The 25,782-nt window shown below is 43.2% G+C and overlaps 5 protein-coding genes across 6 annotated transcripts; 4 read left to right on the top strand and 1 right to left on the bottom strand.

Annotated features, from left to right (window-relative positions):
* The first annotated feature begins 252 nt into the window (after positions 1-252).
* LOC108136590 (TATA element modulatory factor) lies at positions 253-4,829 on the top strand. The gene is made up of 5 exons (XM_017257902.2): positions 253-1,085; positions 1,143-2,676; positions 3,427-3,766; positions 3,833-4,060; positions 4,130-4,829. Exons 1-5 carry the CDS (start codon positions 497-499, stop codon positions 4,346-4,348), a joined length of 2,910 nt encoding a protein of 969 aa, XP_017113391.1. The 5' UTR covers positions 253-496; the 3' UTR covers positions 4,349-4,829.
* A 348-nt stretch (positions 4,830-5,177) lies between these two features.
* Positions 5,178-7,342, top strand: LOC108136514 (DALR anticodon-binding domain-containing protein 3). The gene is made up of 3 exons (XM_017257774.1): positions 5,178-6,028; positions 6,387-6,702; positions 6,772-7,342. Exons 1-3 carry the CDS (start codon positions 5,271-5,273, stop codon positions 7,057-7,059), a joined length of 1,362 nt encoding a protein of 453 aa, XP_017113263.1. The 5' UTR covers positions 5,178-5,270; the 3' UTR covers positions 7,060-7,342.
* On the bottom strand, positions 7,294-18,394 carry LOC108136511 (chondroitin sulfate synthase 1). Of its 2 annotated transcripts, none has more exons than XM_017257771.2 (6): positions 17,595-18,394; positions 13,590-14,495; positions 12,926-13,066; positions 12,683-12,848; positions 9,555-9,968; positions 7,294-9,334 (listed from the first exon to the last, which is right to left on the bottom strand). In XM_017257771.2, exons 2-6 carry the CDS (start codon positions 14,352-14,354, stop codon positions 8,307-8,309), a joined length of 2,514 nt encoding a protein of 837 aa, XP_017113260.1. In that variant the 5' UTR covers positions 14,355-14,495; positions 17,595-18,394; the 3' UTR covers positions 7,294-8,306. The 2 variants fall into 2 exon arrangements, with proteins under 2 accessions (XP_017113260.1, XP_017113261.1); XM_017257772.2 differs by having other exon boundaries at positions 17,606-18,394.
* On the top strand, positions 10,568-12,634 carry LOC108136512 (alkaline phosphatase, tissue-nonspecific isozyme). The gene is made up of 2 exons (XM_017257773.2): positions 10,568-11,909; positions 12,327-12,634. Exons 1-2 carry the CDS (start codon positions 10,655-10,657, stop codon positions 12,566-12,568), a joined length of 1,497 nt encoding a protein of 498 aa, XP_017113262.1. The 5' UTR covers positions 10,568-10,654; the 3' UTR covers positions 12,569-12,634.
* A 1,405-nt stretch (positions 18,395-19,799) lies between the features above and the next one.
* Positions 19,800-20,905, top strand: LOC108136406. Its single transcript, XM_017257515.1, has 3 exons — positions 19,800-19,921; positions 20,133-20,387; positions 20,462-20,905. Exons 2-3 carry the CDS (start codon positions 20,145-20,147, stop codon positions 20,822-20,824), a joined length of 606 nt encoding a protein of 201 aa, XP_017113004.1. The 5' UTR covers positions 19,800-19,921; positions 20,133-20,144; the 3' UTR covers positions 20,825-20,905.
* The last annotated feature ends 4,877 nt before the right edge of the window (positions 20,906-25,782 follow it).

The raw sequence follows: 25,782 nt of genomic DNA, 5'->3' as shown, positions 1-25,782 counted from the left end.
TCATTAGCGGGAAATAATTTAAATAATATATTATATATTATGATATTATTCTGTCAATTGTGGTTCTTACAATACGAGTCATTTACAAATTATGTTCCATATTCTTTTCGTATAGAAAGTATAGATGTAAAGATTGGTTGAAAGAATTATAATTTGTAATAAATGGTTCATTACATCGAGCGAGCACTGTAGTAAGCCGCAAACGGTCACTCTGTTCCATCTCCAGCTGATCTATCGAAAAATTAATCGATAAATTAGAAACAGGATTTTTGTTTTAATTATGTGTTCGTAAAGCAAGGAGATCCCAATTGGAAATCCACAGACAGCGCCACAAGCAGGGATTTGCATGTGCCCCCCAAGGAGCAGGCGATTGCAGCAGCAGCAGGAGTGGGATTAGGCCTTCGTTTTCGCCAGCCGCCTGCAGCGACGTCAACAGTATTGATACAGTGGGCATTGCGACTCCACAACCACAACCACATCCACATCCGCAGCCACCATGAGTTGGTTCGAAAAGGCCAAGACGGTGCTCATTGAGGCGCTGGACATCCAGGACGACGACAGCAAGGCGTCGGAGAAGGACTCGCCGGCCGCCGCCGGAGCTTCGGGCGAAAGTGGTGCACCTGGGCACACCTCATCCGCGGAGGCACAAGGAACTGCGGCCACGCCCCCATCGGAAACGCCCACTTTCTTCGACAATCCGCATGCCAACGAGATGGTCACCATTCCGCCCACGCCCACATCCGTTCCGGGCAGTGTGGCCGCCTACGGCAAGCGCCAGTCGGCCACCTCGGATTCGGTGGACCTGCTGTCCTCGCCGACGTCCCCGATCTCGGCCAGCGGCGAGGAGGGCGCGTCGGTGGCCAAGCGCCTGTCCGAATCCTCGCTGGAGCTGATCACGGCCACCACGGCCAGCGAAATGGAGATGTCCCCGGACACGGAGCCCTCGCTGCCCGACAGCATAGTGATCATCGCCAGCAACGACACATCCGACAATGCCGAGGGCGATGGCGAGGATGACGACGACGAGGACGAGGACGAGGACGGGGGCACGCAGCTGGAGCGGCACATGGAGGATCACCTGAACGGTGGGTACACTGCACTCAAGCAATCAAACGACTTTCTCACCATCTAATCCCCTGCAGACTCCACCAAAACCATGAAGGCCCTGGTGTTGAGCGACATCCAGGCAGCTGGGAATGCCGACTCCGATTCCACGCAAAGCTTCGAGGACATCCAGCTGCAGATGAGCCACAAGTCGGGCAAGTCGAGCAAGTCGGGCAAGTCGCCCGCCCCCGCCAAGGCGGATGTGGTGGACCAGAGCTACTCGTCCACCTCGTCGGACATCGAGATCATCTCGAATCCGAACGGCGACTCCAGCACCAACAGCACCACCACGCGCACCAGTCCCCAGAAGTTCAAGGAGCTGGCCGCTGGCAAGGCGGGCGGGCCCAAGCCCAAGGGCCACCATCGCGAGCCCTCGGAGATCTCGCTGCTGTCGGAGGACTCGCAGTCGGAGCTGGACAAGCTGGTGCAGCGCATCAGCGAGCTGAACCAGGTGATTGAGGCGCGCGAACAGCGTCTGCTGCAGTCGGAGCGCCAGAATGCCGAGCTGCTCGAGCGCAATCAGGAGTTGCGGGCGCGCGTCGAGGCGGCGGCCAACAGCGCCAACAGTCCGGACGCGGCGGATGCAGTGCAGCGTCTGTCGGCGCTGGAGAAGAAGTTCCAGGCCAGCATACGTGAACGCGACGCGTTGCGCATCCAGATGAAGAGCCTGCGCGACGAGTTGCAGGACAAGATACCCAAGGACGAGCTGGCCGAGTGCAATGAGATGATCGCCGGCCTGCAATCCGAGGGCGAGAAGCTGTCCAAGGAGATCCTGCAGCAGTCGACGATCATCAAGAAGCTGCGCGCCAAGGAGCGCACCTCGGACACGCTGCTCAAGAAGAACGGCGAGCAGATATCGCTGCTCTCCAGCGAGTCGGAGCGCCTCAAGAAGTCCCTGGCCGCCAAGGAGGAGATGGAGCGCACCCAAATCGAGGCCGTGTGCCGCATGACGGCGGAGAAGAAGCGTGTGGACGAGGAGAACCTGGAGGCTCGTGGCCGCATCGAGGATCTGCAATCCCGACTGGCCGCCCTGCAGGCCAGCTTCGATGGCCTCAAGGGCGATCTGCAGAAGCGCACGCGCAACGAGCAGGACAGCCTGCGTGCCGAGCAGCAGGAGTACGTGCAGCAGGTGTCCGATCTGCGCGAGAAACTGCGCCTGGCCGAGCACAGCCTGGCCAGGCGGGAGCAGCAGATGCGCGAGGAGAACCGCCAGCTGCTGCGACGCCTGGAGGCCGCCGAGCTGCGGGCGGAGAGCTCCACGCAGGAGCTGGGCGCCACCACCACACCCCTGATCCGCCAGATCGAGTCGCTGCAGCGCACCCTGGACCAGCGGACCGCCGGCTGGAATCGCGAGGAGCAGCAGTTGCTCCAGAAGCTGGACGACTCGCAGCTCCAGCTGCGCTCACTGCAGCAGCTGGAGTCCGTGCAGGGCGAGAAGCAGGAGCTGCTGCGCACCCGCTGCTCTCTCCTGGAGGAGAAGCTGTCCAGTGCGCTGATGGAGGCGGAGGCGGCCAAGATGGCCCTGCGCCAGCGGGACCTGGATGCGGCCCACACGGAGGCGGATCACAAGAGGTGCGTTCTTGATTTCTATAGCCTTGCAGAGGGTCAGGGAGACAATTGCGGCACTGTAAAGTATATATATTCTTGATCAGCTAGGGGAGTCGATCTTATCCGTCCGTCTGTCCGATTCTACACAAACTAGTCTCTCAGTTTTAAAGCTATGTGCAGGATGTATATAGATAAGAACAATTGAAAAAAAGGGAAATAGAAAGAGATCTCCATTGTTTCTTAAATTATGTACATCCATATACTCCGATGTATAGATGCTTTTGAGCAATTCTTTTAATATGTTGTTAATTGTATTACAAATAGAGTTTTACGTCTAAATAGGGTTTTTTTGGAACAATCGAAAAAAAATTTAAAAATTATAGGTTTTCTGTTTTTTAATTATTTGATTATACTTCGAGTTATAGTATTTCAGAATTAGCGTTTTAATTTTATTAAAATTGAGAGAAATACATTTATTTGAACCTACTACGAGATATAGTAATTCTTTACTATTTCGGAAGTAATATATATATATATATATATTATAAATTGAACAGTGACATCATATACATAGTTGTAATGGGGAAAGATAGCCAAAATATATCTAAAAACAGGCATAGCTTCACTGTACTTAAACATATACGCATAGAAATTGAAATATAAGCGTTATTAAGAATATTTAATTTTTATTAATATTTTTTATTTTTGTTTTTCGGCTTCCTCTTTTGTTCTCATCCATAAATTTTATATATTTTTTTTTGCCATTCCTGGCAGGCAACTCAGCGCGCTGCAGGCGGAGCTTGGGCAGCAGCTGGAGCAGATTGCCAGCCTGGAGCAGCAGTGCAGGCAGCAGCAGCAGCAACAGCAGCAGGTGGAGAAGGAGCAACCCAGCCTGCTGACCGTGGAGGCGGTGAAGGCCAGCAGCGAGCTGCAGCCAATGCAGATGCAGATGCCGATGCAGATGCCGATGCAGATGCCGATGCAGATGCAAATGCAAATGCAGATGCAGCTGCCCAAATCGCAGGCACCGCTGCGCTCCTCGCCGCCACTCAGTCTGGCGGATGACAGTGGGTCCAACGAGGAGGCCCTGGGCGGCATCATCGACTGGCAGGCGGTAATACCTAATACTAACTGAAGCAAGGTCCTGCCTCGCAACCGACTAATTCACTTGTCCATGCAGGACGACCTCGACTGCGCTTCCAACTCGGGCCGCCATCCATCGGGCATCGTCCAGGGTGTGCAGCTCAGCTTCCTGGCGGCCAACACCAGCACCTTTGAGCACCTGCAGGCGCTGCTGAAGCAACGCGATGGTGAGCTGACCCACCTGCAGTGGGAGCTATCGCGCCTGCAGGCGGAAAGGGGCGTGCTCGACGCCGAGATATCCAATCTGACCATCGAACTGGAAACGGTAGATAGAATTCTAACGTCTTTTCTCAAATATATTACTTACTAATCAGTTATGTATCGATCATTGTAGATGAAGGAGAAACTGCTGGTGTACGAGGTGATGGAGAAGGGATACGAGGACCTGCAGCATCGCTACGATGCCCTGCTCCAGATGTACGGCGAGAAGGTGGAACGCACCGAGGAACTGGAGCTGGATCTGACCGAGCTGAAGGCGGCCTACAAGCTGCAGATTGACGAGCTGCTGGCCGCCCCGCCGCCCAACCTCCAACGACCGCCGAAGCAGACATGATTGCCGGAGCGCAGGATCGTCTCCCTGCCCGAATTGCCATGCCTGCGGCGAACGTGGCCACCATAACGTTCCCGTCTCCGTCTCTGTCTCCGTGTCCGCTTCCGCTTCCGTGTCCCATTCCCAGTTGCAATGTACTATGCTTTATATACTTATCGATTAGCCAAGCGATCCGGATTCGGATCCGGATCCGGATCCACTTCCACTTCCACTTACCCATCCTCCAAACAGCAACCACAACACACACACACACACCATGTACATGCGACTATATATTTGTATGATTTGCGTACGTTGACACTTTCTAGTTATATTATGAATTGATCGATTGTGATAATTTAATTTATACTTATATATACAACAAGTTATCGTCTATGACTATGTACAAAACTGTTTCTGTTCCGAGCAGTTTGCCAGGCGGTTGTGAGGAAGCAGCTCCAACAGCCTCTTGCAAATAAATCAAATATCATTTAATACAGAGTAATCGCAACGCGCATTCCTAAGGATTTCTTCAATGGCCTTTTTTGTGCTGTGAGCTTGACTTTGGATTGGATTTTAATGAGGGGGATAACTAATTGATCATAAAATTAACAACTTTTTTTACATTACGATTTTTTGTGAAACTTGACTAAATCAAACATTTTTAGCTGTGAATGGCATATTAAAGAAAATGTTATAACAAATTTAACGCTGTATAACATTTTTGTTTTGTTTTGAATTTGCTTTTGGTTTGGCGGGCAGTACATTCGATAACATCGATGTCTTGAAAACACAGATAGCATCGATATTGGCATAACCATCTCTAATCGATGTTTCTCTACGCTAATCAATGCTTGTCCACCTCTATTGAACGTGCTTGTCACTTTTAAGCAGAAAAAGCCTAAAAATAAAGGAACTTTAACTAAAAAACTTAAGTTGGTTAATAATGGATTGTAATCCGCTGTCGCAGTTCAGCCAGCAGCTCCTTGCTTTCTTCACCCAGTCTGTGGATGAGGCGGAGAAGGAGTCGGCTTCGGCTTTGGCTTTGGCCGGCGATGCAGTGGCTCCGGTGCGCTTGCGCAAATGCGGCGACATCATCCGGAGCCACAACGAGGATCTGGCCGCAAACGGGGACCTCAGCCTGGCGGCCACCGCGCGCTACTGGCAGAGCTTTGCCAAGCGGCAGGGACTCCAGCTGCGCCTAGATGCGGTTGTCCTGATGCCCGACGAGGAGCAACGCGAGGAGCTGATCCGCCAGTCCAAGGAGTGGCGCTTCCCGCTCTGCGGGATCACGATGCTGCACAAGGACCGATATGGACTGCACTTCCAGCGCAGTCCGGTCATCGCCCATGTGCTGAAGGCCGTGCTCGTGCATGGCGCCGACTACGGGCGTCTCCAGAAGACGGAGCACTCGCCCACCATGTGCCTGCGCTGGCAGACCGATGCCGGAGCCACCGATGGCTCCCAGGAGCTGCGCCACTACCGCCAGCAGGAGCTCTACAAGATCGTGTTCCGGCTGGTCGACTACTCGCCCTGGCGCCTGGTCGAGGCCAAGGATCGGAAGGAGGACACCCTCTGCGTGAACGTTGAGGCCCAGAAATGCTGCCATGTGCAGCCCAAGGACCATGTCTGCCTCGTGAGTGGTCCTGTGGTGGAGCCCGTGAAGAAGACAGCCACCGCTTTGATGGTGGACGACTATTTGGAGTGAGTATATTCAGCCTTTAAATACTTAAAACTACTGGTTTTATATTATTCTTTGTATATTTTGTAAATTTCGTAATAACATAAGCATTAAAATAAGCATTATTTGTAATTTTAGCATTTTGATTTTTTATTAATCTTTATATTAAGCAAAATTTTACTTTATTAGGCTCTTTTTTTTGCCACTGCTAAAATGTACCAAAGTACAGGCACATAATTTATATTAATATGCAGACAATATGTTTTGAAATTTAAAAACTTAGTATTTGTTTTATTTTGCCGCATTCCTTTAGATATCTTTAAATATTTTACATATCTTGCTTAAATTAAATGCAATTTTGCTCTTTTTCTGTTCATACAGGCTGCGCTCCACGCACATGCATCTGATGGCCATGCACCGCAATGGATACCGTCCGGCCGGCATGTGCAACCTGGACACGCTGATGAAGCGCCTGGGGGCGGCTGCCGTGATCGTGGATCTGTTCGAGGTGCGCCACGCCTCCGCCGCCTGTGTGGTGCGCAACGGAATGGGCAGCTCCAAGGGGGCCTCGTACATCCTGTACAACTCGGCACGTCTGGAGACCCTGCTGCGCACGTTTGCTGCCCAGGTGAACGCTGGCGTCTACGAGCCACTGCCTCCGCTGGGGGAGATCGATCTCAGCGTTCTGGCGGATGATGTAAGGGGATGCTATTTCGTTTCTTTCAATTTGTATGTAAATGCGTGTGTTCCCATTCCATTTTTCCAGATGGACTGGCAGCTGATTTACGGCTACCTATTGACTTTCCCAGAGCTACTCGAATCCCTGATGGATCAAGTGCAGCAGGGACAGTGCGGGGTCCATCTGTTGGTGCACTTCATGGGCAATCTGGCCAGCGCCTTCAGCCGCTACTATCGCCACAAGAAGGTGCTTGTCCAGAAGCGCGATCAACTGATGCCAACTCTGTATGCCCGGGTCTACCTCATCATGGCCGTGCGTCAGGTGTTGAATGTGGCCTTGTCGCTGCTCGGCATCGAACCGGTGGACTATGTATAGATCGCCACTAAACGAGCATCTTGTACAACTTGCAAGGGAAGCCAAAGAAAAGCTTTTAACTTGACGATAACATAAATACTGTCTGAACACAACTTGGTGATGAATATCTGAAACCATGTGATATATTTAATATCTATTTGATATAGATAATAAGATTTCCATAATCAAATACTATGTTGGATGCAGGTCTCCACCTTTCCCATACTTATATTCTAATGCGTTAAAATAATTATCAAATGAAAGATGTTTGGTTTTATTTTTAAATAAACATATCTCTTATATAGTTAAGTGTTTATTTGAGTGGAAAATCAAGTATTAAGTTAACTTCTTGTGAATGCATATTTTTTGTCAACACGTTTTTGGCTAGTGGAATACAGTTTTTCCAATCAAGTCGAAGAAAGTAAAATACTTATAGATTCAGTGAAGCATTTTTGAAATGCCACAGAATTCTCGAAATGGATCAGCTCGAATGGAAACTTAAATCTTAATTGATTACATGGCTTTCTACAGTGATGGGAAAAGTGTTGGTGGAATAGAAGGTAATATATTAAGAAAGAATTTCAAGATTTTAAAAATGCTTTTTGGATCTGCTCCTGCCACCATTACTACCTTTACTTGACTTAAATTATATAATATATTAAAAAAAAGTATTTTCTAAGGTCTAATAAAATTTTAAATATTAATTAAAGTAATTTATTGATTCACTTCTCTGTTTTTATTTTTGAGGCAAGTCTACATAGGAACAACATGTATTTATTTATTTGGGTCAACTTAGGTCTTAATTTACTCTAATCAATTTTGAAATACTTTAATAAAATAGCGTGTAACTTAAATTATAGAAGAATTGACCTCTATGCACATAACTATTTTTATAAACTCAAATATTTAAAATAGTATCGACATTTTTCAATTGTTTTTTCTTGACATTGACTTAATTAATTTTGTAATTTAATTAAATTTAATTTATTTCAATGTTCTTTCTAATGCTACAAGTTAAAAAAGATATATTAATAATAAAAATACTACTACTGTTACTAGTTTACCCATACCAATCCCATCACTGTCCATCTATGGATATATGGATCATTAGATGTCTAACTTAGCTTTAAGGACTAACGAACGAATTGATTTGGCATATCGGTCGCTTGGCTCACACTCACGCACTCGTTTAGGAAACATTAAGCATAATACTATGTGGCAGAATCGCTGGTGGGGATCGGGTATGAGGGACCACTGCATGTGGATGATCACCTGGCCAGCAGGCCAGCAGGCTGTTGCTGCTGCTGCTGCTGCTGCTGTTGCTGTTGCTTCTGGCGATTGAAGTCCGCCGCAAACTGGATGTTCTCCGGACTGCTGAGGAAGAGCTGCTCCATGAGGCGCGTGCTGCCCAGGGAGTTGGCCTTGGTGCCCAGGCACATGTTGTACTGTGGGGCGTCCAGCTGGACGTCGCAGCTGATCTCGTGGTAGATGTGGACGAGCGTGGGATCGGGTGCACGGAAGACGCTCAGGCGGCGCCACTGCTCGGCGGCCTCATTGTAGTCCATGGCCACCTCGGCGGTGTTGGCCAGAAAGCCGCGCTGCCGCGTGCCCACCCGCACGATCTTCTCCAGGAACTTGACATCCTCCAGGCCCCAGCCGGTGATGTCCTTGTCGAAGCCGTTGATGTCCTCGTCCAGGATGTCCGACTTGTAGATGGCGCATATGCCGAAGCCGAACTGCCGGAAGTAGCCGCTCTCGTCGTCGATCCGTGGCGCCTCATCCTCGCCAGAGCCACCACTTCGCCTCTGCGGATCGTACTGACTGAAGACGATGGGCAGGTACACCTGCTTGCCGCGCTGCGTGTGCATCCGCACCCGTTGCAGCGTCGCCACCTCGAAGACCATGTCCACGTCGATGAACAGAATGATGTCCTCCTGCCGGATGTACGAGGATCTGGCCGCCACGTCCAAAGCCACGCCGCGCGAGAAGGCGCTGCTCCTCTGGATCCAGTTCACCTGCTGGTACACATGCCTGCCGTGCAGATCGTGGAGCAGCTGCAGGTGGTCGCCCAGCTCCTCCGGCGGGCCGAAGATCACCACCAGCAGGTCGCAGTGCTGCTCGCCGCGCACACACACGCGCTCGTAGGTGCGCAGGAAGCGCTCGAAGGTTCCCAGCCGCCCGGCGATCGGCAGCACGAACACGATCTTGTCCTGCGTCGGCGGCAGCAGTCCGCTGGGCATCGTGAAGTGGCTGCTCAGCCGGGCCATTCCGTTCTGGAAGAGGCTGCCCAAGAGACCTGCCGAAGGCGAATATACCCATATTATATAAATATATATGTATATACTTTGATATCGTTGAATATCCTGTTGTTTTCATAAATATTTTAATTTTAAATTTTAGCTTTGAGTAAAATGAAAATAAACTAAAATAGAAATCAAATGATTATACTGACTATACTGTCAAAACGTATAGCTGTTTACCCCTGATAGCATAATATTCTGATATCCAGTACTCACTTTGCTGCAGGGTGACGTTGTAGAAGTCCTCGTCGAACTCCTTGACAAAGATGCCAGTGAAGGCGCGCTGGACGTAGAGATGCCTTCGCACGGGGACCGTCATCTTCTTGCCGCGATACTTCTTGTAGATGAGCAGCAGGTCGAGGATGAGGTCCTGGCCATGCAGCGCGTCCAGCCGATGGTAGCCGTAGAGCAGCTCCCGGAACTCGATGACCCGACCCCGCTGGCGGGAGTAGTTGTTGATGTTCTCCATCACCTCGGTGATCACGTCCTCCAGGCCCTCCCGCATCGCCGAGTCGATCTTCTGCTTGGGATTGGCCGAGCTGGCCGAGTACAGGCTGCGGGCGATGAAGGACCAGTCCAGCAGGTCATCGGTGCTGCCGGGCACGAATTTGTTCAATTCCGGACTGATTCCTATTCATGAGAAGGAGGGAATACATAGGTCATAATATAATCAGATGGGAGGAAATCTAAGATTATAAATTATTAAGAATGTTAAATAAAAAATAAGTCAAGAAATTTTTAAGTAATGAGTTAATAAGTTTAGTAATAGCTGACTTAGCTACAAATTTTAAAATTTTAAAAATATAAATAAATATGTAGTTATATTTATATATAAATGTCCATCTAATTATTCCCATTAAAAAGTCTAATTGCAACTAATTTAAGTCCCGTCACTTAAATTAAAATTATAGTTGTTAAGTTATAAGTTTTGTTTGGTGAGATATATCTTGTTGCATTACATTATTAATATTATTTACATTTAAAATTTGTTAAATATTTTCTATGATTAACACAGTTCTATTTATTCAGGTATCATAAGACTGATCTGAATTAAGTTGATAACTCATTAACTTTCACTCCTTATCTAAGCAAATTGGATGATGCCAAATCGTGGTAAAACCCTATCCATGGACTCCCTGGAATTTGGGCCAATGCTAATGGCAAGCCGCCCCGGGTGGTGGTTACTGATATTCTGTTGGATTGACCTGACTTTGGGTAGATTCCCCGACTGAGTTGGCCCTTAAAAAACGAAAGTCTGACGGCGCTGACAGTCACATGGGATTGGCTGTTACACAGGGCATAGAATCGCAGTCGAGATGTTGCCCCAAGACAAGCGAGTGCCGATCCGGCTGATCCTGCTGATCCTGCCGATCCTGCTCCTGAGCCCCACCTTGTGCATCCCCGTACGAACAGAGTCCGTGGAGGAGGAGCAGTGGTCCTCCTTTTGGCTGCGTCAGGCGCAGGATCAGTTGCGCGAACGTCTGGCCAGGACCAGGGACTCCATTACCGATGGCCGGCGGGCCAGGAATGTGGTGATGTTCCTGGGCGACGGCCTGTCCATTGCCACCATGACGGCCGCTCGCATCCTGAAGGGTCAACGGAGCGGCGGACGCGGCGAGGAGGCCCAACTGGCCGTGGAGCGCTTCCCCTTCGCCGGACTAAGCAAGACCTATTGCCTGGATGAGCAGACGCCGGACTCGGCCTGCACGGCCACCGCGTATTTGGGTGGCGTGAAGACGCGCAGTGGAACAGTTGGCCAGAGTGGCGGTGGCGAGCAGGTGGACTCCGTCCTCCAGTGGGCCCAGCGTGGCGGCAAGGCCACAGGTGTGGTGACCACCACCCGGCTGACCGATGCCAGTCCGGCCGGCGCCTACGCCCATGTCCGGCGGCGTGGCGAGGAGCTAGAGATCGCCCGCCAGCTGGTGGAGGAGGAACCAGGTCGCGCAATGCACGTGATCTTGGGCGGTGGTCTGGGCAAATTCGCCAATGAGCGAAGCGATGGCAAGGATCTGCTCGCCCAGTGGCGGCAATCCCACCCAAATGGCTGCTTCTCCAGATCCCTGGCCGAGTTGAGGAACTGCAGCAATGGAACTGGCGACCTGCTGGGCCTCTTCAGCGACAATCACATGTCCTATCACCTGGCCGCCAGCAGGGAGCAGCCGCGCCTCAGCGAAATGGCAGCGGTGGCCATTGAGAGGCTGGAGCAAAAGTCACGGGAGGCGGCAAACGGTGGCTACTTTCTGTTCATCGAGGGCGGCCGGATCGATCATGGACACCACGAAACGAGGGCGGGCTACGCCCTCGACGAGATGCTGGAACTGGATGCGGCAGTGGAGGCGGTGGCCAAGATGACCGATGCCCGGGACACCCTGCTGGTGGTCACCGCCGATCATGCGCACACCCTCAGCATGGCCGGCTATGCGAGAAGGGGCACCCCCATCCTGGGAATGGACGAGCAGCAGCGCGATGTGAACGGAGTGCCCTACAGCACCCTGAACTACGCCATCGGCAAGTGGCAGAGTCTGGACAAGGAGGGCCGAAGGGAGAGTCCCGCCAGGACGCTGAGTCCAAGTGAGTTATATACAGTTATATATATAGTTAATATAATGCTTTTAAATCGATATATGATTGGGTCCCATTTTAAATCTCATATTTCCCACATTATTTTAAATATAATTAAAATTTCTACCGAAAATATGTGATTTATGGCTTATAAACATACATCAACCCGCCAAAAATTCTTGAATTTTAAGCATTATCTAAAAGTGCATAACATTACAATTAATTTAAGTATTACAATTTTTTCAGTTATCTCAGTTAAAAAAATTGTAAATCAACTAAGAATTTGTTCCTGTAAAAACTCCTACCTAAAATGAGACTTATGCTTTATAAAAGCTTTCAATTCATTGGTTTAAAAGTGAACTACATATTTTGGTACTCTTGTTATGGCTTTATATATATCTGAAACCCCTTTTTTGCCCTTGACAGCCTCCTACACTCCCAGTTATATTCACGGACGCAAGGGTGTGCATTCTGGCGAGGATGTGGCCGTTTTTGCAATGGGACCGCAGGCGCATCTCTTCGGTGGCGTTATGGAACAGAATCTGTTGCCCCATCTGATGGGTTATGCCGCCTGTCTGGGCAGTGGAATCACCATCTGCAACCACGACCAGGATACGGTTGCGGATACGGATGCAGATGGTGTTGGTGACCAGCTTAGGGTCACCTAAAACCTTTCCAGTTCCACAGACATTTGTAAATTTTTGTTCTCAGTTGTTTTCAAATATATAAAGATTTAATAGTCCTTAACAACTATATAAGTTGCTATAAACACCTGGACTCACCCAATATGTTGTGGTCCTGGAAGTGCCTTTTGCCCGAATCGCTTTCCGGTGAGACGCTGGGCAGCATGTAGGTGCTCTCGTCCGGAACCTCCAGATACTTGGCCATCCGCTTGATGTCCCGATGCAGGAGCAGCGACTCCTGGCGCATCTCCTCGGCCTTCAGACCCTATTGAAAAAAAAACATTAATAATTACAGTTTAAATCGATTTTCTTATGACATATATATAGTAAAGTACGACCCACCTGTACGTAGGAGTGCAAGCGGTACATGAGTGGCGCCTGTTTAATGGGATGCAGGGTGATGGCATTGTGGATCTCCTTCCGTTTCAGTTTTCCAGTGTATGCATTTCGGCCGCTTGAGTTGTGCCGCAGGATGTACTGCATCTGTGGGTTTAATTAAAATTACAATTTTACGTGGAATAATGGTTTTTTTCTGATATGAAACAGCAATTGAATTCGAAGATTCCGCTGTATCTAAAATAATAATTAAAAATAAATTGTATTTAAACAACAGTCCAACAATTTTTATAGCTTCAATAAATAAGATTCTTTGAATATGGGATCTTGTTTAGCTAACATTAAATAATTATTGGGATGAATTTTTTGAACTAGCGATTCTGAAGAACTCGTAGCAAAAATAAAAACAATAATAGTACTTCTAAGCTTAGCGATTCCTAAGAAAGCTTTTTGTTATTACTTATTCCGAAATGCTATTAAAGAGTATAACATAAAATGTAACCTTAAGCATGATTTTAATTTGAAAGTCTAAGTCAACTTGTGAAAATCTTAGGCTAAATACCGGTAGAACTATCTTATTTAAAGTTTTATTTTTAATTTTAATTTTTTAAAAAAATATAAATAAGACTTCAAACAAAATAAAACAAGATAAAGCAGCAGGTAAACGCACCTCGTAGTTCCAGGTGCAGGGAATGCCGGCGAACTTCTGCACGCAGCGGCCCACCTCGACGTCCTCGTGGGTGCTGTACAGGTTCTTCAGGCAGGTGGGAATGTGGGGCGCCACGCGGCGCAGGGTCTCGCTGCTCAGGATCACCCCTGGGCCGCCCATGCAGAAGTTCTCGTCGAACTCGAGGGACAGCAGGCCGAACTCCTCGCTGTTGCCCTTGCCCGCCTGGCCGATGAACTGCGGCCGGGAGCTGTCGATGGAGCGCAGGAAGCGCTCCAGCTTGGCCGGCTCCATGTAGACATCGTCGTCCGCCCGGATGAACCATTCGAAGCGGTCGATGTAGTGCTCGTACATGTAGTACAGCATCATGAAGCTCTTCTTCTGCGGCGGATAGCGATCGTCGACGTTCTTCAGGCCCACCACCGGCAGATCATCCGAGTAGCTGCCCTCCGAGCTGAAGAAGGCCATCCGGCCGGGCACCTCCTTGCCCCACGTATCGTACACCGCTCGCGCCCTGCCCTCCAGGAAGCTCTTCGCCGTCATCACGCCCACGAAGACCAGATTACGCTGCGAATTCTGGATGCTGTCCTCCTCCCGCAGGCCAATGATCTCCGCCGGCGACTTGAGGTTCGTCGGCCGCAGGCTGCACCGCTTCACGATCTCCAGTGCCCGGTAGTTCTTCAGCACGGTGCCGATGCACAGGCCCAATGCGATCCCAAAGCAGGCGATGATCAGCGTCTTGCGCTTCGTCATCGTGTGCTGCAGCATCGTGGATTGTGGGTGAGAGTGGGAGTGGGAGTGGGATTGTATTGGATATCCCGGCTAATCCGGAGCCAAATCGGTGGGGTTCAGGTCGGATGGGGGATAGTGGCAGTGGCAGCACTCAGTAGGCGCCGTTCATGGAAATCTCTGCGTGGGGAAAAACAGAAAAGGGGAGCATTGCGTAAATGAATGGCACGTGCCGCGTCAGCCGGAAATATGTATTACTCATCTGGTCAGTCCTATTCCTACGCTGGACAAAATTCGATCAATTTCTAAACACATACACATATGTATATTCAAAATTAAACAAAAAGATCACTCTTCTTTTAACACAACTAATATATCTACATTGTTGCTTTATTAGGGCTGTTGTAATAAAGCATTTAAATAATTAAACCTCAAGCTTTTATTTAGCTAAATTTTTTCGTTTTAAGGAACTTTTCTGCAATGTTGTTTTTTTTTTTAATTTAGAAATTATATTATGATTTTAAAAAATTAATAATTAAGATTTGTTTATGTCACTTTGAAATAGGACTCCAGATAGAGAAATTATGGACTTGAAAAGGCTTTAAAATGCAGATTTTTAGAGAGTTCAGCCAGAAGCTTTAACAAGTGTACCAAATCGAAATCGGATTTACCGAGCCCGATAAATCTTGTATTTATTATAATCATAAGTTCTGAACAAATTCTAAACAAATTGAATGTAAAAATATGTTTTTCACTGTATTTGCTCTTCAGTGTAACAGAAGTAATTGAAATAAATTTCAGGAGGAGGTAAAATTTGTGCGGGTAAATATAAGTGGTGGTTAAAAGTCAACTCAACTTCATATTAAATAATAAATTCATTAAATTAAAATGTTGATTTGGTTTTCACATTTGAAACCTCCATTCCTAGCCGTTCCACAAAAAACCCAAAGAGCATTCAATTGAACTCTTAATTAAAAGTTAGCATATATTTTCACATTTTTATATTTGGTTATTGCACAACAATTTTAAAGTATTTTTAAAGTAACAATTTTAAAGTATTTTTAATTTCCTCTTCTATAAAAACAAATAATAAAAAAATTAAAGATAAGCCAATAACTAAATAGTTTTACCGACAGTATGCTGAGTTATAATAAAATCCCGAAAATTCCCCGAATTCGGATTCCATTTGCCCATGATTCCAGTTTAGACGCACTTGCTGCGTGAGTAAAATCGAAATTTGATTTTTGAGTGGTTCCACAAATATTTGAGTTTGTACTTTGCTTTCTTGGAATTGTTTTCCATTAGCCATGGACGCACTGGTGTGGTGGTGTCCGGTGCACGGTGAACGATTCCCATTCCCCCAGCCGGCAATCTTCGAGAGACGCGGACACTTGAGCCGAGATTGAGATTGAAAATAAACGGGGTGCCCCGTGGGGAATCTAAATCTATTTATAAATTAAGGCGATTGCATTGGCGGTCCCGGGTTTAAATTGGACATCGTACGTTACGTACAATTGGTCGGGTACCACGTCCATTTGTCCGGAAATTTTCGAACGGACACCTTGCGAAAAGTGATGGAGATTTTGGCGCTGATTTCACTTCTCCAGTGCGTTCACCGTTCCACCGTTCACACATAACCATATGCTAATTAAATAAACAAACAGCTCGGGAAACTATTTGGTTTACAAATCAAAGGCCGGCAAGCGTAAACTAGAGCACACATCAGAAATAAACGGAAGGCGCTGCCATTCCATTAGCTTTTCAACTATTGGTTTTCGGTTGAGGAAAAAAACAACGTTGGCATTCTTGCTTTAATTTAAAAGCAAAAGAATGATAATAGCACTATGTATTGGTTTTTCGTTAAAGAACAAATTTGTGAAGCAACTGATACTGGGATAATGTTAATACTTTTGGCTACATGAATTTAAATTGAAGTTTTCGTAACACTTAGCTAATCTCACTATTTATTTTTAATATTTATATATATATATATATAAGTAAAACAGTTTTATTTTTTTGGACATCATTATAACATTGCAAACTTAATAAAATAGTCCATCAATTTAAATTAACAAGAATTTGAGTTTGGAAAGTAAAAGCTTAAAAAGTTCAAAATTGCTTGGAGGAGTTTAAACTAAATAAAATTTAAATGGTATGTGTAAGTAAAAATCGAGTGATAAAAGTTTTAATTGATAAAATTAATAATAAAAGCATCTAGTTTGGTGGGTGGCTATTTTGTGAGGTCTAGTTCTTTTCTGTGTAATTTAGCATGGTCTTGACGCACAAGCTGACCTTCTCTCTATTCCATTAACTGACTCACCTGTTCAGGTGCTACCCTGTGGATCTTTTAGTGGTGCCTCTTATGCAACATCTTGCACAACATTGATCCTAACTCGGCTTTTATTTTGTATGTCCCACTATCAAGTCGATTCCCCATCCCCGATAAGGTTCCGCATTAAATTCTATTTTGATTTATTGAGCGTTTTCGCTCAGACAGATAAGCCTCTGTTTTTTAAATAATCGGCTCTGCCGGTGGAAGGGTATGAGTATAAGAAGCCAGGCAGACGCTAAATTCGTTGAATGAACTTTTTAATGCCCAAGTGTTTGAGTCTCGGTGCGGATTCTCGAACCTTGACAACAAGTTGAGGCATTTAAGCGGTCTGACGTCTGAGGTCTGAGTCTGAGTTTGAATCTCGAAATTTTGCCTAAGGCTGAGATTTCTGCTTTCGATAGTAGGTACTTTCGCGTGGCAAAAGTAATCTACTCGAACGAAATAAAATCAGCATGTAACAAAATTAGTAAACAAACTCAAGAATCATATATTGTTGAAGCAAATCGGAGGTGAATGAATTTGATAACGGCCCATATGCAAGCCAGATTTTAATGGTGTATATATTTTAATTGGAATAATCAGAGTTTGCTAGGAATTTCTTGTGAGTTTTGTGATTGAATAAATTCTTAAGAATTCGTATCCAAAATTGAGTGCTGACTAAATTATACTTTATCTATTAATCAGTGTTGAAGAAATTAATATTTATTTCTACGTTTTAAGGTACTCAATCTACTTTTTATAATGTTTCTTTTGGCGAGACTAACTTATTATTGGTTTTACTGAATCAATTAAAAATACAATTATCTTAAGCTTCTTGCTTAAATTGTGGTCTACTTATACATATGCCGTAAGAAAAAGATACATTTCCCCGAATTAAGCTAAATATTCTCGGGTATCGACCTTAATTGAAATACTTAACAATACTTAACACACTATTCTTAAGTCACCTGTTCCTAACCGATCAAGTTGCCGTCGACTGCAGATTTAGCACTTTTTTCCTCTTTTTCGCCGTCTTTACTGTGTTCGGGTGGGCCGGCTGTTGGGCCCATGCAATTCGCATCGATCGGATGATCGGGGAATACTTTATACCATATCCATATAGTATATGGGCTATATGGAGTATCTGAAGGTCTGCGGTGGACGGTGGACGGAGTATCTCTTGAAGTGTTGCTCCTCGACTGTTGAATGTTGACAATTGGACGGGTCGTCTTCGCAGTCACCACTCACACAAACACACTCTGGCCCAGACAGCACACACACACACTCGCTCACAGATACCCGGTCGCACGCACACACCGATTATTCAGTGAGCACACAACAACAACACACGCTGTTTAATTATTATTAGCCCCCGTTGTTGTTGTCATTGCTGTTTATTTTGTTGTTTTTTTTTTTTTTTTTTGCTGGTTACGACGATAAGTTCGCAAAGGTCGATTTGGGAAAAAAAAAACACAAAAAAAAAGGCTAAGATAATAAAACTCTAGCAAACACGCACAAAAAATAATTAAAAACCACCTGTTATTAAACCAATTTCATAATATGCAATTTCACTTTTTCCCTCAAAAAACGATGAATTTATTTATTTAACAAATTATTGTTTTATTGTTGCGTTTTTTCATATTCAATATCATTCTCATTTTCGTTTGCGTTTTTGATTCTTTTTTGTTTTCTTATTAAGCGTTTTTTTTGGGCCCGGTGCAAAGAACAAACGTCGAAAAACGTTGAATTTCGTCCAAGAACTAAAGATCCGCTCCGATACGAAAAGTCGTAGCCATTAAGCAGCGGTGAGCGTGAGAGCGTGAGAGCGACTAGAGTGAGCGGACTAAAAATGAGAGCGACTACACTCAAAAAACAACACAACTAAAGCGTCTCTCAGATACTTTTCACCTCTCTGCAGCTGTCTCTGCTTGCGCCAGTGATGGCCACGTGACCGTGACTCTAGCGAACGATCACTGCGATCGAAGGCATTAAAGTTATATAGCCACATAAATAAGTTCACATAACAAAAACTACAAAATACCTATCACTAAATAACTCAAAGCCTACCACGACGTACTTATCCCATTAAAATGCAATTCAAGTATTGGCCATTTTCCTTTTAAAATTGTTTTTTTGTCAGATTTTTATAAAGGATAAAGTGATGTGATCAAGCAAATGATCACGAAAATCAAAGGAAGTACAGTTTTTATTAGGACACAGAAAAAAGTTAAAAATAATACCACATAGTAAACAAAATATATAACATATTGCTATATCAATCTAATTAGGAGCATGATCAAAGAACAATTGCCTTAATATTAGTATTAGCGTATTTTTGTTATGTGCATTTTTACGCAGAGTAATTTATATATGGAGCCTTAGAACTTATTGGTATATTTTTGTTTATTGATTTTATGAAATAAATATATGTAATATAGTTATTTGTAGCCCCTGGGCAAAATAAAGCTATAAGTTTGCGAAAAGTCCGAGTCACACTTTTTTTTGTTTGCACCACCACCCGGCTTCGGGTGTGAGTATCTGTGTGTTTGCCGAGAGATGTGCGTATCTGCATTTGTATCTGATATTGCTCATCACACCGTTCGCTATCTCTTTCTCTATCTCTAGCTCTATCTTCCCCATGTGGTGCGCGATGTGCGGTGTGCGTGGTCACGGCAACATGTGGCTCCGAATTGCTTGTTTTTGCTTCGTTACTCCCGGTTTATAGTTCGCGGAACTCACTAAAAATTCGTTAAGCCGAAAATAAATAAACAAACTTGCGGTAGCATTAGAAATCTTATTTCCATCTTAAAGTGCAATCATGTTAGCGAAATTTGTAATGATAAATTATAGCCTTAATAAACTAAAATAATAAATTCGATTTCAAACAAACAGAATATATTATTACAAAGCGGAAAACTATGTATGTCCTTAAATTATTTTCCAAATGTGATAGTAGCGATGAGATGTTTTTACCCGGAAGAGCCAATGGATGTTGATATTTTTATGAAAATAATCCAAAAACAAAAGTCAGGCGACAAAGTAATAAGGAGAAGAAATCGACCCGAAATTTGGCGGATGTTTGGGGCATAGTAAGTGGCCCTGCTGCTGCTGCTCATGGTTTTCCACTGGTACATGTGCGGGTCAGAAATTACCAAAAAATTTATTTTTTAGTGTGCCTTGAAAAGTTAACAAAGGCTTGAGTCTCAGTTACCCATGCCATAATGGTTGCCTAGTCTCACTGATTTATTCAGTCATTCAGTCATACAGAAGGGAAGAACACCTTTCGTAATACAAGGCAAGTATTTTTTTTTTGTGTTTTTTTTTTTTTTTTTTTTTTTTTGTTTCAAATAGTTGTTGCAAAGAAAATATGTGTGATATGAAGTAAGTCTGAGCTCGGCAAGAAGATTCTTTCACATTCTCACAATAATCATTTGCATGCCCTTCGTTTCACCATATTTTCTTTGCGGCACTTTCTGTAACCAATAAGATAACACTAGAATACGCAGAAGTATCACACAATGGCGCCTGTTTTGAGAAAGAGACCTTTGAAGCGACCAACGCCTGCTCGAGGCACTCGAAACGTATACGAGAACTGTTTGGCTTCGGATCCGTCGACTTTTACCGTCCGGGGTGGCGCTCATTTTCCCTCGCAGAATGCTAATGGGGAAGATAATATTCCTAGATCGAGTTCACAGCAACAGGGAAATTCATATGGGCGATATATGGCCGAAATAAACGAAATTTCCAATATCGGCGTGTCGGTAAGGAACAATCCCTTTGCCAAAATAGCCTTTCAAACTAAAACTATTCCCTGAAACTAATTTCCTCCGTGGAGAATCGTGACGAGATTATGAATGCGCTTGGAGCAAAAACGACCAAGGAGAAAGGCGTTAAGAAAGTTTCGAAGAAGCCTAAAAAAGCTAAAAAGAAGAAGCCGTTGAAGTCTTTGAAAGCAAAGGCCAAAAAGCCGAAAGTTCAGAACAAATCTACTTATGCTAATTTTCCGGAGGAACCCTTTGAACTTCCTGAAAGTAGCAATAATATGGAGCCAATGCAGCAGGATAACGTTGGTCAGATCCAGGATTCGACGATCCAGAATTCGACGAACAAGGATTCGATTGGTGTTCCAGAGCAGAGCTCGGAGTCAAATGAAAAAAAGGGCGGTTTCATAGGTTTCGTAAAGGGTTTATTTTATTAATTGGTTAGTTTTCAAATTGTAAAAATTCAAAAATTAATAATGTTTAATAACTTGTCGGAATAAAAGAAAACAAGTATTTCAGGCTAACTCTCAAATTAATTTAGCGTTTTTTGAGTTGTTCAGCAGATTGTTAAATGATTTAAGTAACTCTGGTTACTTTTCAGTTGTGAAATAATAAATATCATTTTTAAATAAAAAAAAATAAATATAAAATTTAATTGCTAATTTTAGTTTATTATTACTACCGTTTTTAATGGAATTCGATTGACACGAATGTAAATATTAAGTCGGCTTGAATATACATTTGCTAGTGAAGTTATACCATAACCAGTCAGATAATATAATTAAATTGTTCAAATTGCTTTAATAATCTGTATAAATGGTACGAATGATTTTATAACGCGACAATGGCGTGAACAGGATGCAGTAGAAGTTGCAGAAATTTACTGTATGTTTGATTTAAAAAAACAGAGTAGGTTATTCGGTTTCAAAATCTATTAAAATATTTTTGCCCCAAAAATTGAATTTAAATTAAGAACCATGGAGCTGATGTTAGAATAATTATAGCAGCTAAAAAAATTTTTAACAAGCAACTAAGGTTATAAATTTGGTGAGTTTCCAAATACAGTGACAACTTATTGACGACTTGAAATAATAAAATATTAATTTAAAATATTGTAATATAATATTTATTACTATGAAATGGCATACTGTTGTGCAGCTGAATAGTTTTAAATTTCCAAAAATATACATTGCCTGCCATTGGGCGTTATTCAAGCGCCATCTAGGCGGCTTACTGCAGATATCTGTTAAAGCACTGTTATCGCTTAACATATGTTGCCACTCTAGCTACAGGGACTCAACAGAGTTCTGCTAACTAACAGATTTAAGTTATTTAAATTTAATTATTCATCATTATTAATATATTTATTTGAGTAAATATTTATATATTATGTGTAGCGCATCGATTTTTATTACATTTATAACCTTCATATCTCTAATTTAATCATAAGGTATTTTTTAAAAATATTATTTAGTAATGTATTAATTTTTTATTAAATATATGTATTGAAATTTTTTCTTAATAAATTTTCTTAATTCTTGCAATAAAGCTATTTGTATTTAACCATAAAAGTATTCATTCATTCATTCATGTTGACTTTATTAAATTGCAAAGTCATTACCGATCATCGATCATTTGTCTCATTAATTAAGTATCATTTTTATAAAGTAATGTGATTTATAAAGTTGTGTGAGTGCTGGTGTGACCTAAAATTAAAATATTTACCTCCTTGGGCAGTTATTTCCTTAAAGTTATTCACGTTACTCCTTTCAAGGTCCCCAACTAGAATCCCCCGCCCCCCAAAACGATCCATCAAGATCGAAATCGCTTAGCTATCATTAGCTGATGCTGGATAAAAAATGGGATGTGAGAAACAAATGCGTTCCAGCTAAACTGACAGCGGAATACAATTAACCATGCTAATGCCAAAGCCGGAATATTCAGGGGGCTATGCCGAATCGGGGGTGGTTATGTTGTGCTTCGTGTAAATTACAACTAACACTATAAATTTTTTGCATTTCTAGGCTTTAAATGTTTTTTGCATTTAACATTAGCTTAATGCCATCATAAATTTTGTGCTCGCATCCAATGGCAATAAATACATTAGCGATATGTCTGAAATGAGCAATGCGGGGGCGAGGGCGGCTCATTGAATTTCAAAATGATGCTAAAGTGAGAAAAGTTTTCAATTGAATTTAATGCGAAAAGTTGATATGCAAATGCGACGCGGTCGATCGGTGCGATGTTGTTTACTATATTTATTATTTATTTATTTATCTATCCATCTATTCTGCTGTCGCTTGGCTTGTAGCCGGGTTATATATTTAATCTTTAATAAATGGGAACATTTAGCAGCCCACAGTTTAGTGTTTATCGAATTTATCACGCCGACCTCTTCGCTCTCTCCCCGATCAGTTCGATCAGTGCGATCAGCCGACCGACCGGCAATTAAATGCACATTAATCATTCACCTTCACCCCTCTCTTTCTCTTGCCCCTCGTGCCCTCTCTTTCTGGCAGGAGCAATCGACATGTGTTTGTCCATCGGCAACTCAGATATATGTCCACATATATCCCCCAGATCCCATATATCCCCGTGGCTATCTCGATTTCCATTTCCATTTGCACCGTGAAATTGTTCTGTGTATAAATTTGTATTAGTTAATCCCAAAACATGATTTTATAATTTGACTTACATAATTTTAATACATACATAATTTCAGATTTAACTTCTCGATATATGTTTATCTTAAGTTTACATGGTAATAACAAGAACAAGAACAACCAGGGGGCCACAATGGGTTAAGAGGGGGTCAAAACAGCCACTTTAACCGCCAGTTGCCTGAACATTTTCAGCTATTAATTGAATCGACCGAACAAGTTACCATGTGGCTAGTTTCAGTCTCTCGATCCGATTAAGTCGGGCAAACCACTTGATGGCTTAATTATCTACTTAAGAATATTAACTGTTTTGCGGTGACTTGGCCATCACAATTGCTTTTAAATTATTTGCTTATCGATGGGAAGTCATTTCATTGTTATTTTAATATTGCTATAGGTATTTGTATTAATTGTCTTTCGTTAGAGTAAATTCATTTTGATTTTTAATAATCCAGTTTTTATTTACATATTTATCAAATATATTTGTTTAAATTAAATGCATTTAAACCATCGTGCTAACTTTTTGTTATGAACTTTGGTTTAAATTATAGTGAAGGTATCAAGGTTTTTCTCATAATGTTGGAGTTATCGACAGAAATGATATGTCTTTCTCCTTCTAAACGATTTCCTTAATTCTTTTTTTTTCTACAAAAAAACACAAAAAAAACCATGCCTATAAAACTTTTACTCAACTTTTCCTCGCAAAAGTAGTTTCCCATGGTTAGGAAATCGGTATTTTACTATCCGTATAATTTGTCAGCATTTTGTACTCTCGATTATTTATTTTCGCCTATTTATTTATGTATTTATTTTTGCTGCTGCCGCTGTTACAGTGGGGCAACGAAATGTGCAACTCAGCTTCGATTTCTGTTGACTTGCCACCGTGTTGTCCGCTGTGCCCCCCTCCCACCATTCAGTTGCCACTTTGCTTGTTGTTTGATTAAATTGTTTCAATTGTAAACGTTGCTCGCAATTTGTCAAGTCCAAGTGGCGTGTTTGTGTTGCCGTTGTTATTTTTTTGTCGTTGTTTGTGGCGCGTGGCGCGACTTCGAATAAAGAAAACAAAAAATGCAAGAATGCAGCAGGATGTGGAGTGCCAGACTGCCCAATACCTAGTAATTTCGGTAAGCGTGTGATTATATCCTGAATTAAAAAAAAGAATTAATTAACTGAATAGTTTTTGTTCTGGTTCCTAAAATATATCCCAATATCAGATTTGTAAGCTATTAAGATTACACCAACAATAAAAATATAAATACCTTATATTTCTAGATATACATATTTATTTACAAAAGGTGTGATTTTGTATATATTGTTTTGATATTTTAGAATTAGTTACTTCAACATTGGGGCACAGTCGATAACTTCTATCAGCTTTAAAGGGTATCTACCTGAAAAACAAACAACAGACTCAAATTGCCAATTTTTGTGCATTTTGTGCTCCTTTTCAAAACTAATCACGTCTAATGAAAGGCAACAACAGCAAGTAGCAATGGCTTTTTGGGGTCGGCCACGCCTCCCAATATATATAATGGCTATATATAGTATGTTATGGTATAGCCGCCAATCCGCCCCCACACCCGGTGATTGACAGAGCGCCTGGGCACGGCCGAAACCATCGAAGCCGAACAGTTTCTACTTCCATCTGGACCCACGAGTAGAGCCACTCAAGCTCTGGGCCCAGTCATAGAGCCAGATACAAAGTCGGCCCCAGATACAAAGTCGGCTCTAGATACAGATACAGATTCAGATACAAACTGTCCTCGTTTGGTCACCGGGCGCTGTGCCGGCCATAATTTAAGCAAATGTCGTGCCAACGACAATGACGTCGCCGCTGCCACTCAGCCACTCGATCACGCTCTGGTTTCTGACTTCGATCCATGTACCCTTGCAAGACCTATCTTTCCAAGCTCTTCAGCTATATCGCCATCCACTATCTGCATTTTATATGAATCAAATGCCATGCCATCTTCACTCTAATACATACAATGGTGAAAAAAATGTCATAATGAGCCCAGCCGATATATTTAAAGTCCAACTTTATAGTTCTATGAATTTTTCCTGCAATTATTTAACAAACACGCAAACCAACAAAAAACGCTTTTTTAAAATCAGATTTTATATCACCACCCTGAGAAGTAATGGTCAAAAGCTGGAATGTCATACACCGTTGAATTCGTAATAAAATTTCCAATCAAATGGCATTCACAGTTAAAATTTTTTCAGATTTTCAAATTTCTGCAAAAAATGATGATGTACCCCCTTACAAAAAAGTCAGAAATTTGGACAAAAAAAAATTTTTCAAAAAACGTTTTTCAAAATTCGGTTTTTTTGTCAAAACTCAATTAATTGTTTTCAAACGATCAGGGATGGATGGTATAGGTTGCCAGCTGTTCAAAACTGCAACTCTTTTGACTATGGGTCTTATTTTGGCAAAGTTACAACAAAAAGACTCTTCAGAAATAATTTTGTTTGAAAAATTACCAAAAATCCCAAAAAACACATTAAAAACTTGGTTTTTGTGTCAAAACCCTTGGAAACAATGATCCAAATGTGGAATGCCATACACCGTTGAATTCGTAATAAAATTTCCAATCGAATGGCATTCTCAGCTAAAATTTGTTCAGATTTTCAAATTTCTGCAAAAAATGATGATGTACCCCCTTACAAAAAAATCAGAAATTTGGACAAAAACAAATTTTTCAAAAAACGATTTTCAAAATTCGGTTTTTTTG

This window comes from Drosophila elegans, unplaced genomic scaffold, assembly GCF_018152505.1.
Source record: "Drosophila elegans isolate 14027-0461.03 unplaced genomic scaffold, ASM1815250v1 contig_149, whole genome shotgun sequence".
Classification (NCBI taxonomy): Eukaryota; Metazoa; Arthropoda; class Insecta; order Diptera; family Drosophilidae; genus Drosophila; species Drosophila elegans.
This window is presented reverse-complemented; position numbering and strand designations above follow the sequence as displayed.

Excerpts from the sequence above, each read along its gene's own strand:
- LOC108136512 (XM_017257773.2), top strand. The coding sequence starts at position 10,655 with ATGTTGCCCCAAGACAAGCGAGTGCCGATCCGGCTGATCCTGCTGATC. Across the intron at positions 11,910-12,326 it reads CGCCAGGACGCTGAGTCCAA|CCTCCTACACTCCCAGTTAT; the intron begins GTGAGTTATATA and ends TGCCCTTGACAG.
- LOC108136514 (XM_017257774.1), top strand. The coding sequence starts at position 5,271 with ATGGATTGTAATCCGCTGTCGCAGTTCAGCCAGCAGCTCCTTGCTTTC. Across the intron at positions 6,029-6,386 it reads ATGGTGGACGACTATTTGGA|GCTGCGCTCCACGCACATGC; the intron begins GTGAGTATATTC and ends CTGTTCATACAG. Across the intron at positions 6,703-6,771 it reads TCAGCGTTCTGGCGGATGAT|ATGGACTGGCAGCTGATTTA; the intron begins GTAAGGGGATGC and ends CCATTTTTCCAG.
- LOC108136590 (XM_017257902.2), top strand. The coding sequence starts at position 497 with ATGAGTTGGTTCGAAAAGGCCAAGACGGTGCTCATTGAGGCGCTGGAC. Across the intron at positions 1,086-1,142 it reads CATGGAGGATCACCTGAACG|ACTCCACCAAAACCATGAAG; the intron begins GTGGGTACACTG and ends AATCCCCTGCAG. Across the intron at positions 2,677-3,426 it reads ACGGAGGCGGATCACAAGAG|GCAACTCAGCGCGCTGCAGG; the intron begins GTGCGTTCTTGA and ends CATTCCTGGCAG.
- LOC108136406 (XM_017257515.1), top strand. The coding sequence starts at position 20,145 with ATGGCGCCTGTTTTGAGAAAGAGACCTTTGAAGCGACCAACGCCTGCT. Across the intron at positions 20,388-20,461 it reads TTTCCAATATCGGCGTGTCG|AATCGTGACGAGATTATGAA; the intron begins GTAAGGAACAAT and ends TCCTCCGTGGAG.
- LOC108136511 (XM_017257771.2), bottom strand. The coding sequence starts at position 14,354 with ATGCTGCAGCACACGATGACGAAGCGCAAGACGCTGATCATCGCCTGC. Across the intron at positions 12,849-12,925 it reads GCTTGCACTCCTACGTACAG|GGTCTGAAGGCCGAGGAGAT; the intron begins GTGGGTCGTACT and ends TTTTTTCAATAG. Across the intron at positions 9,335-9,554 it reads CAACGTCACCCTGCAGCAAA|GTCTCTTGGGCAGCCTCTTC; the intron begins GTGAGTACTGGA and ends CGCCTTCGGCAG.